The following is a 14,524-nucleotide window of genomic DNA, read 5'->3' as shown; positions in this document are numbered from 1 at the left end:
GCGCTTGCTCAAACATGAGGAGCAATGCTTGGCTGAGGTAATGATAGAAAAACAAACAGCTGCAGTAGGTCATACACACTAAATAAGGAAAAATCTAAATGTGCCATTTATTATGATGGATTTTTTAAGTTTATTTAAATTGAAAGTTGTTAAAACATTTACTATTAACTTTGGTTTCATGGCAGAAACAATGCCTTTACTACAGTATAGTAATATTGTAGTAACCATGACAGTAGTAACCATGTTTTTTGCAGAAACCATAGTTTTGATACAATTAACAATGGTTTTACTGCCGTAATTCAGTAGTATCCATATACTGTAGTAACCACTGTTTTACTATAGTAATATTGGAGTGACCGTGACTGTATAACAATCGTTTATTTTGTAGTTACTATGGTTCTATTACAAATACCATGGTTAAACTATGGTTACTGTCACTGATCTATAATATAGATACAATATAAAGATCAGTGGTTACTGTAGAAAACCCATAGTTAGTTTTTGTTAGGTTAAACAAAACAGAAGTCAAAAAATAGAAAATTTTAGGCCTATAAATTATAAAAATAAGGATTTCAAAAATACTTTTGAAGTATATGTATATATGTATGTATAACTAATTTATTAAAAATACTATTTTACCCATTTTATTCCAAGAATTTGCAAAAAAATAACTAAAATCAATTTAATAGATGTATTGGTATTGGTGATATTGGCCTTGATAATACTTGGTATACAGGATCAAAAAGGAAATAAGTGGTATCACCTATTCCTAATGTAAGCCTAAACGATTCCTTGTTCCGCCAGTCCATGGCAGGCATGCCATGTGAGCCAGCCAAGTCCAAGTTCATATTGCTCATCTGTTAAAGACAGCGATGGCATGTTTCAAATATACTCCTGCATTGGGCAATGTGAATTCAGCATTCATGCACGTTGATTATCCACAAGCATGTTCAGTGTACATGGTCCGATTACAATCTCTCCGTTAAGTTTAGGTCTGTTTATGCATTGATTGTGGCTTGTATTGCGTTAGAATGGAGAAAGTCTGTGGCTATAATTCCTTATGTAGTGATTGTCACTGCTGTATTTTCGTATTTATAGTATTTACAAGCTGATTCTTCTTGTTTCTATTAGTCACTCTAGTAGCAAATTAAATCACGATAACTTACATTGATTTGCTCCAGATGTCCATAATCGCTATTCTCCCTTAAAGGAGAATTATCGTTTGTTGCTGTGTGCCTTCAGACACTTAGTGGTAGGTAATTGCACATTACTAAATTATAAATTACAGAATATTAGAAATAATTAAATTAGATAGTTTTGTGTATATACTATATATTCCACAGTTATACTAATGTGTTTTCTGTTTATATAGAGGTCCTTTAGGCAAAATTACCACTGTAAGAGATTGTTTTATAGTTTAAACTGTAATCCATTAATACTTGTAATTAAATTATTGACCTTTTTGCACATACACAATCGCAAGCAATGCCACCAATCCACATGTCAGTCTGTTCACAAATATACATTGTAAAGCAATGCCACAAAATCACATGGGTGGTATGTTCGCACAAACACATCGCAAAGCAATGCTTCCCCTCTCAAGGGTAATCTATTTGAACAGACATATTGTTACGCGTTCATGCATTTCCCTTGTCAAGAATATTCTGTCCACACAGACACGTAGGTCATACTTTCAGCCATCTCCTTTGAGGGCAGTCGGTTCGCACAGACGCATCGTCCAGGCAGTGCTCCTCTTTTGCATGGGTCATTGGTTTGCACCGTCATATCGTTAAGCATTGACCCTATTTTTGCAGGGGTCATTACTTGACACCGTTTGCTTCCTTTTTCAAAGGTATTGTATGTTTTAAGCTAAATCATTCTCTGGAAATCGTAAGTATGGGGAATTTCACAAAAACTAGTCTACCCTACTGCAAGGCATGGCACAATTACATTCATATTTTTCAAATGTAGCATGTATGCTAAGTCATACACTCCAAAAAAGGTGGGTTATTTATTTTAGCCAATAGATGGGTTAAATATATTGGGTCGTTCTGTTGGGTTATTCCTAACATTTAATGGGTTGTTTCTATAATAACGCACCCAGTTGGGTTAAAACTGGTCTCGCGAGGACATTTTAAATTTCAACGGTCGACCAGTGCCACTGCAAACAGAAGATACAGAGGTTAATAATATCACGTTATATGAATGCTTTTCGTTTTCTTTATCAACATACAATAATAGCTGATTAATTAAATAATTTCCCCTTAATTTTGGGTTTGCTGTATTTCTGCTCACTTGGCTACCGAAATAACACTTGCTATAAAGCCAGCCTATTTTAAACTGTGGCATAGAAACTATTCATTGGGATGCTCCCCCTCACTTTCTGTGTTCGTCCTGACACTTCCTTTGGGGGAAATCATACATAATATTTAATATATTTGGCCGACTCATGAAGAAATTGTAAGACACCTCGGCTTTAAGACTCATTATCCGATGTTGCAGACATGGCAGTTTTTCATCAACTGAAAGAAAAGTATATTGTCGTTTTATAGTGTAACATTAAAATATTTCAAAGCAGAAATATGAAACATTGTATCTAGAAAGGTATATCTGCAAGGCACTATACTACACAAATTGGACTCAAAATATTACTCCAGATATCGGCAACCTTTTTGACATGGAGTGCCATTATTTATTTATTTTTTCCTAGTCAATGGCTGTGCCGATGAAGGATTAATAGTGGTGTTTTCCTTATTACATGACGTGTTGTTCTGAAAGCAAAAAGAAACAAATGAAACATGGAATAGGCTGTCATCCGTGCAGTCTGACCGAAGTAAAGCGGGCGCATTTACTTGCGTGATTAATCAAAAGAGAAGTGCTGCTGGCTCGTGATGCACGAATGGCTTGCACGCTCAGCGCCAGTCTCATCACACTTTAATAGTGTTTAGCTTCCCATTCAGCTGATGAAAACACGCTGCATAATCATGAAGAAGGATTTAAATCAAGATGTAGATTGGAATGCAGGTGCGGAATTTATATAAATATAGTCTACTCCTCTCTTGCCGTTGTCCACGCCATGTTTCAGTCGAACCCCAGACTGCTCCATGCCATGTCAAAAGCAAACCTCTGCTCACCGGTCCAGGCCCTTCTCTGCTCACCGGTCCAGGCCCTTCTCTGCTCACCAGTCCAGGCCCTTCTCTGCTCACCGGTCCAGGCCCTTCTCTGCTCACCGGTCCAGGCCCTTCTCTGCTCACCGGTCCAGGCCCGGCTCTGCTCACCGGTCCAGGCCCGGCACTGCATACCGGTCCGTCGGTATGCATACTCCCCGGACTCTGCCTTGATCCCATGCCCCACGCCCAATCTCGCCATGCCTCACGCCTAAAGACACCCCCCCAGGTTCCTACAGAACACTGGACTTATGTCATATTTATTCTGTTTTTGTTCATGTGTTGGGGCATCGGGAGCCGCCCCTTAGAGGAGGGGATATGTTATGTTTATTCTGTTGGTTCCTGTTTTTCGTGTCTTTTATATTGAAAAGTTAATCCTTCATTTTGAAATTTGTTCACTTCCTGATTATCCGGTTCCCGCCATGTTTCTTGTGTTTTTTTTTCTCATTGGTACCTTTGTTTATTAGTCTTGTCTTGTTATTGGTTCATGTTTCATTGTCTTGTTATATTATTTTCAGTCTTGTATTTTCATTGGTGGTCTTGTTAACTTGTTACCCATGTCAATATATTTTAGCCCTCATGTTTGCCATTGTCCTTTGTGGAGTATTGTTAATGTAACTTTGTTGTTGTTTTGCCAAGCCAAACCAAGATTTAGTCAAGTCATGTTTTGTTTGTGTCAAGCCTAGTTTAGTCATGTTCATGTTTGTCTCATGTTTCTAGTTAGGGTTTTTGGATCTCACTTTTGTTTAATAAACTGCACTTGAGTTTGTCTCTCCGTCATCATCGTTTTCATCCTTGCCAGCAATGTTACACAATTGCCTACTTATTTATGACTTATTTATTTGTGGTGGTTCTTGTAAATTGAAACATGATTGTAAGTAACTTAATGATAAAATTAAGTAAATTGATAACACAATTGCAACCATTTAATTAATGAAAATGTTTGCAACTTTTAATTTAATGAAAATAAAGCAATTTCAAGATATTTGTAACTTGTGCATTATAATTTATTTACACAGTAATAATAATAATAATGTCAACAATATTATGGTTGATATTAGGATGGTTGAAGCAACATTTTGCCCCCGTTTGACCGTTTGAGTGAGAATCTCAGTCCTGAATCTTAGTATGGAGCTTGCGCAAAAGGAAAATATTCTTTGATTATTCACATTAATTCTGCTTGTAAGTGTATGTTTGGGTAAGTGCCTGTTTTCTTTATTTGTGGTCAAAACTATTGTTAACTGCTTGAAAACGTAATTTATGATCTGCCAAGAATCTAGCATGTCCTTAAAATGACTTTAAAGTAATATACAAGGCATTGTAGTCAATGACAACAGAACATTATTGAATTAGCTTATTTTTTACTCAAAGTTAGCCTTTACAGTTGTTATACTGTCTTCAGTCTGTGATAGGTCTACTAATTTATAATATGCAGCAAATATTTTTGTTACTGGCCCACAGCAGTAGTCTTCTTCTTACTTCTTATTAGTCTGTTTCGCTTGTAGATAAAATCTTGCACTAGTCGATCTTCAATGAAAATTCCAATTCCAAATGAATTGCAAATTACTTTACTTTTGTTGGCAATATGGAAATTAATTTATAAATACATCTGCAAATAATAATGTATTTTTCCATCACTTTCTGATAACTGAAAGCCCTTTTTCACTGTAAAAAGTCAAAATTAGCAGATGTTGTCTTAAGGATTTCTTTCTACCTTATCTGACTCTTAAATAATTACTCTAGTTGTTGTCACTTAATGTAGTCTGGTTGATTCAGTTGTATTAAATAATATTGCTGGCTTGAAGAAAATCAGTTAATATGAAAGTTACCACATGAAGCACACTTCCTAGGTCACCTGACAAAACGTTGATGTGTTTTTAACAATGTACTCTATATGAATTGATTGCATGTTGACATACTAATTAGAGGAAACATATAGCTTTTCACATTATAAGTATTTTTATTTATTATATTTTTTTTAGTTGATGTTTACAAAATTCAAGCTCTCTCTCCACCTTTTCCTCCAAAATGGCAGCATGAGTAAAAAGTCTCATATGAACTCAATTTGTGTTGCTTTTAAAAACAAATAAAATTAATAAAAAATATTACTCCCCCCCGACCATAAACGCCTACACAGTTCCTTTTTCAACCTATCCTTAAAGCTTCTCTCTCTTAACACTCAGATTATGAGGCTTGTGCTGCCCTTAGGTGCTTCTAATACTCTGATTCCAGCTTTATACACCAGCTAACCTTAGCTTAAACTTTATCCATCAGCTCAGCATTTAAAAAACAGATACAGGCAGTTATTATTAAAACTACAAGGATAATATTTTTTATTATAAGGGCTGGTTGTTCAAATAATTTGATTTAGGCTGCACATGGGTGGATATTTTAATGATTTTGTACACGTTTCACTGGCCATCCATTGTCTATTCTTTAAGTATGCTTTAACACCTTCATGTAGATCTGCCTAATATACTATATATTTCAACGTTGACAACCTTTCAGCATCAGAACAAGATGAAATCCCTAGGCTTGTTTCACTCTCAAAATTATCTGGGAAGAGATATATTGGATAATTCTTGACATATATATGATTCACCATTTGGGAATTTTACAAGGTTGAATAATCCGACAGTAATCTTTGGTCTATATAATCTTTTGAGGTAAATCTGGGATGGCATGCCAAAGTAAGCCTGAAGGTGGCAATGCATGATGGAAAACATTTGATGTACAGTATATTGGTAGCAACTGTCCTATAAACCTTATTGACAGGGCAGAAAGTAGATAGCGAAAAAGAAAGAGAAACAGAAGGAAATTGAGTAAGAGAGAGACAGACTGAAGGAGAATGTGGGAAAGAGAGAATGATAAAAAATATTGAAAAAGAGGCCACGTCAACCCCAAGAGAGGAAATAGAGATCACAATCAGGAAGTAAATGTTATATCACTATAACTTTCCCTGTCTGGTCTCATATACAGTGAAACCAAAAATACCTTAACACTTAATAATGTACCAATATCATTGCATCGCATAACAAATATCAAACCAATTGACATTTGTTTTAGCGGAACAACACCTCAAGCACAACATTTAGAAAAAAAAAGGTTTGTTGGTGTTAGATTATATCAGATTAACAGCAGATATAGTTTTTCAGATTGAGACAAAAGTATTTTGGACACTTTCTGGTTGTCAAACTTTTGGAACATATTCATCAAGTGGTGGTTAATGTGGTGAACTGCTGTACACACGTTCTAACTCTGCTTGGACAGCTGTGTGATATTGAGGGAAACTGTCATACATTCACTAAAAAAGACAGTTATATAAAAGTAAGTACAAAAATGGCTAAGAAAAGAAACGTTGTTAGTTTAGAAGCATTGTTTGCAGATGTTACTTGGTTTTATATTTTGGACCTAATACAATGCAATGAAATTCATTCACAACCACAACAGTCAAAATCTAATGCATGTTTGCAATGCAACTGCACATAAATTAACACAGCAGTGGTATATATATATATATATATATATATGTGTGAATGGTACAAATTCATTGATCCTCCTTTAAAACAGCCCTCAAGCTCTTCAAATCATTTCATGGATGACAAAGTTTGAGCGTATTGTGCCTGTGCAATAAAAGAATGTTCAGCACCTTTAGTGAATCAGGTGCAAAGGCATGAATTCAGGATTAATTTCCATAGCCGGTGATGTACATTGTGCATGTGGAGATTAACCACAATGGGAGTATTTGTCTGTATCTCTTTGAAGAGCAGAATATTCTATAACAAAAATGTCCTGCATTAACATAATGTATACAATAGCTTTACAATTGCACTGTTTTTCTTCCTGGAGCATTTTGTTTGAGATGATGGTTAAAACCAGGCGTCTGTCACTGTTATCCAACCAACCAAACAAAAGCTGCTAAGTGCAGACAGAATTTATATAACCCTTTACATAACATGGCACAATACTTCGAGTAAACACATTTGTGTTCTGATTTACAAGTTAAATTACTATTTCTCAGCTGTCTGCATTTAGTTACTCTTATAAACTACAGCAAGAAGGCAACAAGCTTAAGCAAATCTGTGAACTTTTTTAAACTTCAAAATATGAGTCCTGTGATGAAGGCAAGATTTAACATAACATCATTAAAAATGCAAAATTCCCCCACAAATGTTGAAAAATTACTAATTAAACAAGGAAAGCCAAGGAGGGTGACAGCCCTTGAGGCTCTGTAAAGGATCACTTCTGTTTTGTTTTTTCTTTTTTTTCTTTCTATTTTCTCCCCAATTTGGAATGCCCAAGTCCTCGTGGTGGCGTAGTGACCCAATCCGGGTGGCAGAGAACGAATCTCAGTTGCCTCCGCATCTGAGACCATAAATCCACATATCTTATCATGTGGCTTCTTGAGTGCTAGCGAGTGTGGAGGCTTCAACTATTCTCCATGGCATCCATGCACAACTCACCATGCACCCACTGAGAGCGAGAGCCACATTATAGCGACCATGAGGAGGTTAACCCAATGTGACTCTTCCCACCCTAGTAACCGGGCCAATTGGTTGCTTAGGAAGCCTGACTGGAATCACTCAGCACACCCTGGATTTGAATGATCACTTCTGTTTATTAACAATGTACTATACAGTACATGTAAAAGTAGTACCAGTGCTCTACCCTCATTTAATATTGATGGCTGATTAAGTAGTTCTTGTTCCTATAATGAAAGAGAAGCTATACGATCCTCATCAAATTTAATGAGTGTAAAAATACAAATTTCTAGACAGAAATAAAGTAGATCACAAAGTCAAAAACAATAACTGAAAAATCCTGGATCACGTCAGCTTGCATTTTAAAACTGACCATAAGAGAATTTAAACTAGAAACTCTTGATCACAAATTACCATTTTTCAAGAAAATGATGCATTGTTACCGAATATTCCAGTGGAATGATATCGACCCCATATTGCCCAGCGCCATCTCCGAATCACACATCAGCTCAAATGTGTCTCAGAGACAAGGGTTCTGGTCCCATGTAAACCAGGAAATAATCGTATTCACATAATCAATTATGGGGATGCTTTAGGGGTTGCATTTTCCTTCTAAGATTACATTTGTTCTCCACTGACAGTTAAGTTTAGGGTTGGGGTTTGGGTTAGGGTTTATGGTTAATAAAACATGCATTCTTGTTGACTGTATTACACCATTTACAACTAAATACAACTCGCTTTACAACTCGCCTTTGGCGCCACTCTGTGGAATCCAGATCTCACACGTGCCTTTAAGTTCAACAGAACTTACAACAGGGGGCAGTGGATTATGAAAAGACATATTTTAGCTTGATTTGAACTTTCGCCAAATTCACAATGAGATCAGTCTGGTTTTTTACTAAAACAGTCAGTCTCACCCAAGAAAGATTTTTTGAGACAGCTGAGTGACATAAAACCAGTATGGCTGGTTCAACATTAGTTTCGAACATACCAAGCATTGGTGCATGCATCAGTTTGTATTCAGTTCAAAACCTATATGCTATTATAATTGAACTTTTACTGCAAATGTATTGAATATTATTCTTCTACCATTTTAAATATGTTCTTTATTTTATTTAACAATCCATCCACTGGCTAAAAGCCTTTTAGAAGCACAAAAGCCTATGACAGACCTTCACAACAAAAAGATCCTAGAACTTCAGACTATGAGGGATTAAATCATGCAGCTGCAAAAATACAATTGATGAAATATTTAGCCTCATTGATATGCATGATCCTGAAGCGTCAGTGACACACTCCTGCTCTAAGCCCTGTCTATCTGTCTCTCTCTCTTCTCTCTCTCTGTTTGTCATGGTTTCTGCAGTATCTTTTCATCTACAATGTACAAACAACCCAAAGACTCTGTGTATTGCCCTAACTTGTAAAACCCAATTCAAACCAGTTCATTGCAGGTCATTTTTGACTTCTCAATACTAAAAATACCTTCTAAGCAGTGTGTGAGTGTATGTGAGCATAGGAGGGTTGGGTGAATTTGAAGCAGGACATCTACCTAATCTAATCCTCAAGTCACCCTTCTCTCTGCACGCAGCAGGTGATAATCTTAATCCTACTCTTGGACAGTACGCCATGTGATAATGAGACTAAACTGGACACAGCACTGTATGTGTTCAGACATCTGAAAATACTTGTCCATCACGTTGCCTACAGTATGTCAAGTTGTTGCATTAAAGGGAAAGTCAAAAAAACATTCTGTTCATTTACTCACCCTCATGTTGTTTCAATCTGTATGGTATTCTTTACTCCATGGAACACAAAAGGAGATGTTAGGCAAAATGTTGGCCTAAATTACCATATACTTTAATTCTTTGGAAAAAAGGATGCAATGAAAGTGAATGGTGACTGAGGCTGTCATTCCATTACATTCTGCCAAACATCTCCTTTTGTGTTCCACAGAGGAATGAAAGTCATACATGTTTGGAACCTCATTAGGGTGAGTACATGATCACAGAATTTTAATTTAAGGGTGAACTAATTCCTATAATGTTTATTCTATTTTAGTATTGTCATTCATTTTGGTCAGCAGGTGAGATTAATAAAATGTATTGACAAACCATATACAGAGAAAAAGAAAAATAGAGAAAGACTAAGGCTAAGAGAGACTTTGGAATGTAGTATTGTAGCAAAGTGATGAAATTGCCATCATGCCCTTAAATGGAAATCTCCAATGAAAGAGGAGATACAATCTTGAATATTACCGTTTCTAAAAATTGCTGTTCTGCTATCTTTTTCATAAATGAGAATACTGTATATATCCATTAACTTGAAAATTCCCCCAAAAGCTACGTATCCTGGTGCTTTGTGATGTACTTTAATCACCCACATTTTGACCTTACTGAGTGTATAATTCTGAACAAGAAGAAACATACTGTCAACATTTATAAAATATGTTTGTGTATTAGTGAATAGGGATTTAAATTTCACTGTGATATCTATGAATCAAATACATATATATATAATATATGAATACATGTAACGAGATTACATATTTCAAATACAAATTCTAAGAAACTGTATTCCACAACAGTTACCATTTTAATCATTGGTATTTAGAATACAGTTACATTCAAAACGTATTATGATTACTGAAGAGATTACGTTGCATTTCATTGTCATTTGTTTCGTTTAATTTTTAGTGGATTTGAACAGCCGTAAAACACTTTCTTATGAAGTTTTACATTCATATGAGCAGACAGAGAAGTAAGCTTGAAGTAAGTTTGGAGCAGAAGAAAAAAAATAAACCATATGTATCAGAGAATGTATTTTTACCGTGTATTTTATCTTACTGTACTGGCAGAGTTTTTAGAGTCAAAACAAGTGAAAAAATATGCCAGTGCAGAAGAAGTAATCCAAAGTAATTAGAATATGTTACTGACCTTGAGTAATCTAACGGAATATGTTACAAATTAAATTTTACAGCATGTATTCTGTAATCTGTAGTGGAATACATTTCAAATGTAACCCTCCCAACCCTGTATATATATATAAATTATTGGTGGGGAGGAGGATTTTGTCCTCTACAAAATAAAATACTAGACTTACAGCTGCCAAATTTGAGAGGGCAAGCATGAGCATCCATAGGGAAATCCTCCAGCTGCATGGGACACTCTGCTGATATAGTCAGTCTGAAGAGAGATACATAAAGAAATGATTAGATCCAGAAACTAGGTAAAATATCTAGATTAGCATTTTTTGAGCACGTACTATACTTTAATAATTAGTTGTACACATTAACAAATAAACCAACATAATCACAGTTATAATTGCAAATAATACAGTGAGTACCTCAACCAATCATTCATGGGTCAGAATTAGTATATATATAAGGGTAAAAAAAACACACCAATGTAGTACATTCCTCAGTTTGTTTGTTTTTTATCTGGTATTTCACAATGTTCTATTCTAGACCTAAGCCTCATCTTATGCATTTTAAAGCCACTTATGTATTTATAGAACAAGGGTGCCATCATGTGCCAGAAGTAGGAATACTGCCAAATCATTAAAGTAAATCGCTGCTAATTTTGGCTTTGCTTGTGACCACACAAACCAATTTATTTTAAACACAAAACCTGTGTAGGATTTGAATTATCTAATTTTGGATCACAGTACCACCTATTGGAAAATGTGAGGACTACAAGGAAAAATACATTCCAACAGATACAACTGCAACTGTGCTTTAGTTATTGTTGTTGTTGCCTTTCTTCTTTCATTTTAAGGGATAAGGGAAACCATAGAGTACACAAAGTTTTCTGTTATTATTTTTAAACTTTGGAGCTCAGTATGATGCTTTATTTTGTAGTCAATCTCTGTACCACGTTAAAACAAAACAACAACAAACTCTACTTAGAATCCTTGGTACTTGGATTAGAATCCTTTCTTAAATGTACAGCTTTCTAAATTTTAATGTTTGTCATAATTATCATAAAGCACTTTGAATTACAATGTTTTTGAAAGGTGCAATATAAATAAACATATCATTATTATAACTACTACTATAGGATATTTTATAACTGCAATAATTATTTAAAAATGTATTAGTGTTTTTCATAGACTCATAGATTACTTAGGGCATATACCTAAACCTAGAGAAGGATTTGTTATGCGGGGTTGATAATGCATTCACAAAAATGTATTAGTTTCATATCTAACCCAGTTAGAGAGTCAGAATGTAGAGAAGTGCTCTGTAATGTGTAAAAAACGCTGCAGTGGTGGAATCATCTATCCTGCAGCTCCCTCTAGTGGGAATTAGACTGTTTCTAGACTAAACATTATAAGCATTTTTTAAAAAAAAATTTTTTTATTTTTATACTGTAATTGATTTCCTGAACAGTAAAATCTTAAGTTAAACACATTAAACCTGTTTGAGATGGACTTTGCAACTGGACAAATTTAAATCCTATAGCAATCCTATCTCAGAGAATGGCCTTGAATCAGGGTTTTGGATGATGTAGCATATTTACAGGGATAGTTCACCCAAAAATAAAACGCTGTGGCCTCAGTCACCATTCACTTTCATTTTATGGAAATAAGATGCAATGAAAGTAAATGATGACTGAGGCTAGCATTCTGCTTTTGTGTTCAACTGAAGAATGAACATAATTTAGGTTTGGAAAAACAAACGAGTTTGAGTAATTACAGAATTTTCATTTTTGGGTGAGCTATCCCTTTAAGTCTTTTAACATGACTTGAAATATGTAGGTAGTATCACATTACTATAGACCTTATTCACAGTAGCACCATATTTTGACATGGGATAAACTTACAGTCTCTTCAATGGCATCCAATGTAAAAAGCTCCTAGATCACATCTAATTTTCCGCCACTCGTGTTTTGTTTTTTTTGTCGACTGAAATTTCTTGGATATTTTTTCAAAATGTTCTCAGCAGATCAATCCAAAACTCTATAAACAGTAGTACATACCATTGAAGAGACCATAAGTTTATTAAAAATGGCACCACTGTTGGACAAGGTCCAACAACATGTTTAATTGAAATAAAGAAAAATCTGTCCCTTCAACCAATCTGTCTATGACACTGAGTTGTGCTGACTAAACCACAGAAATCGATGTTAATTTGTGATCAATGTCTGCTACTAAAGCAAAAGTCATAATCAAGACCATTTAGCAAAGCAATTGTAGGAGGACAGGGGTGATCATAGCTAGCATTACAATAATGACTGCCTTATTATGCCACCCTGTAGCCATTATGCCCTTCCCTCAACTTTCCTGCTGAAGACCATTCTGTGCTTTGGTGTTAGCACTGCAATAAATTGTAAGGATTGACCCTCAGCTACCAGCGTAATGAAGGGCTTGATATTGCCATGGTGCTGGAACAGCTTAAAACCTCCTTCATCAGCAACTGAGGACGGGAGCAGTGTTGAAGGGCCTGTGGTTGGCTGGAAATTCTGTGAGATTGTAATTAATGGGGCGGGACACGTGAGGCGCTGTTCCCTCACTTAATCAGCACAGGGCCTTCATCTCTGACAGCTCCATGATGAGTTGCTGTACTTGAAAAATGAAGAACTGTCCTCTAAACTCAACCTCCACTCGACCAGCTCACACAACTATATCAAAACCAGCCATATGGGAGACGAAGGGCTTGCTGTGTACTTCCTAAACACAGTTAGTGCTGAGGTCAGCATTGCTGAATGTGGAGACGAATGATGTGATGCTGTTACCTTGACAAATTGTCAGTGATCAGAGCTTCATCCTGACTGTGAGCTTTGTTTGCTATATGATAGGCCATTAAAGGTCTTCCATTGGCGGTCTTCCAAAATCCGTTCTATATAAAGATTATTTATCTTTGACCAAAAGTGGCTGATTCTGTGCTAACACAAAAATATCATACAAATCCTCAGTAAAATGTATTATACTAGTATTATTTGTTATATTAGTAAATATTAAATAACTTTTTTGAAATTTTGTGTTTTAGAGTTACAATTTGATATTAATCTTACACGTTATATACAGTATGTATGTGTATGTGTCGATTCAGCAAAATATGTAGTGAAATGCTCCACATTTGGGGTCACCAAATGTACAAGTTAAAAAAATCAGTAATTGAAAACCCTATATTGATAAATCACTAATCTGGGATAATAAAAATATGATTTGTTTTCGCATTTCCAGGTAAAGACGTAAACTATAGTGGGGTAAACTTTTATAACGGTGAATGGAAAACCATGGCAAAATATTTGCTCCAAAATAAAAATAAAACAAGTTTATGGCAGATGATTATGGTAGTCAAATTAATTATTGCCAGAATTAAAAGAATTACCGTTTTAAACTTACAGTAAGTCATACTATATTTACACTGCTAAGAAGGTAACTACAGTTCTATCATATGTTTGACTGGTACATTGAAAAACATCCCAAGAACTATTGAGTGAAATAGATCACAGTTATTTATACTGTTCAGGCATATTTTATATTTTATAATTCATATTTACTAACTTCTACAATGCAATTTTTCCTTCTACAGCATTTGTCTTGATATATGTATACTCAAGCTCAGAGGTTATTTTATAAAAATGGCAGATCCTTCAGTAGGTTTGACTGTTTCTAGAACATCTCCCTTTTGTTCGGTCTCATAGCCTCCTTTTTAACTCTAATAAAAGCTTGTAGACTGTATTCCATATTTAGAATGTGGGTGGTGAAACCGTTTTGCCCTGCTTTTTCATGGCAGCTAAGGTGCTCCTCTCCATCTCAGCGGGAGAAAAAAAAAACCTACTGCTGATCACTTTTCCGGAAACAATTTGCGCATTAGCGAGTGGTAAAAGGCTCTTTTAATGGTACAGTACTGTTAGGAAATGCAACACTGGG

General features: G+C 35.4%; 2 protein-coding genes across 5 annotated transcripts in view; one reads left to right on the top strand and one right to left on the bottom strand.

The window, feature by feature from the left end:
* The window catches only part of LOC127646422 (gamma-aminobutyric acid receptor subunit beta-3), a 139,279-nt gene that overhangs the window by 10,559 nt on the left and 114,196 nt on the right, over positions 1-14,524 (top strand). The gene's annotated exons all lie outside the window — the stretch shown is intronic.
* LOC127646423 (gamma-aminobutyric acid receptor subunit alpha-5-like) overlaps positions 1-14,524 on the bottom strand; it is a 51,443-nt gene that overhangs the window by 26,802 nt on the left and 10,117 nt on the right. For all 3 annotated transcript variants that reach the window (XM_052130066.1, XM_052130067.1, XM_052130065.1), the window contains one exon: positions 10,748-10,830. In XM_052130066.1, coding sequence (XP_051986026.1) covers positions 10,748-10,830 — 83 coding nt within the window. The remainder of the gene's footprint in view (positions 1-10,747; positions 10,831-14,524) is intronic.

This window comes from Xyrauchen texanus, chromosome 7 (assembly GCF_025860055.1).
Source record: "Xyrauchen texanus isolate HMW12.3.18 chromosome 7, RBS_HiC_50CHRs, whole genome shotgun sequence".
Lineage (NCBI taxonomy): Eukaryota > Metazoa > Chordata > Actinopteri > Cypriniformes > Catostomidae > Xyrauchen > Xyrauchen texanus.
This window is presented reverse-complemented; position numbering and strand designations above follow the sequence as displayed.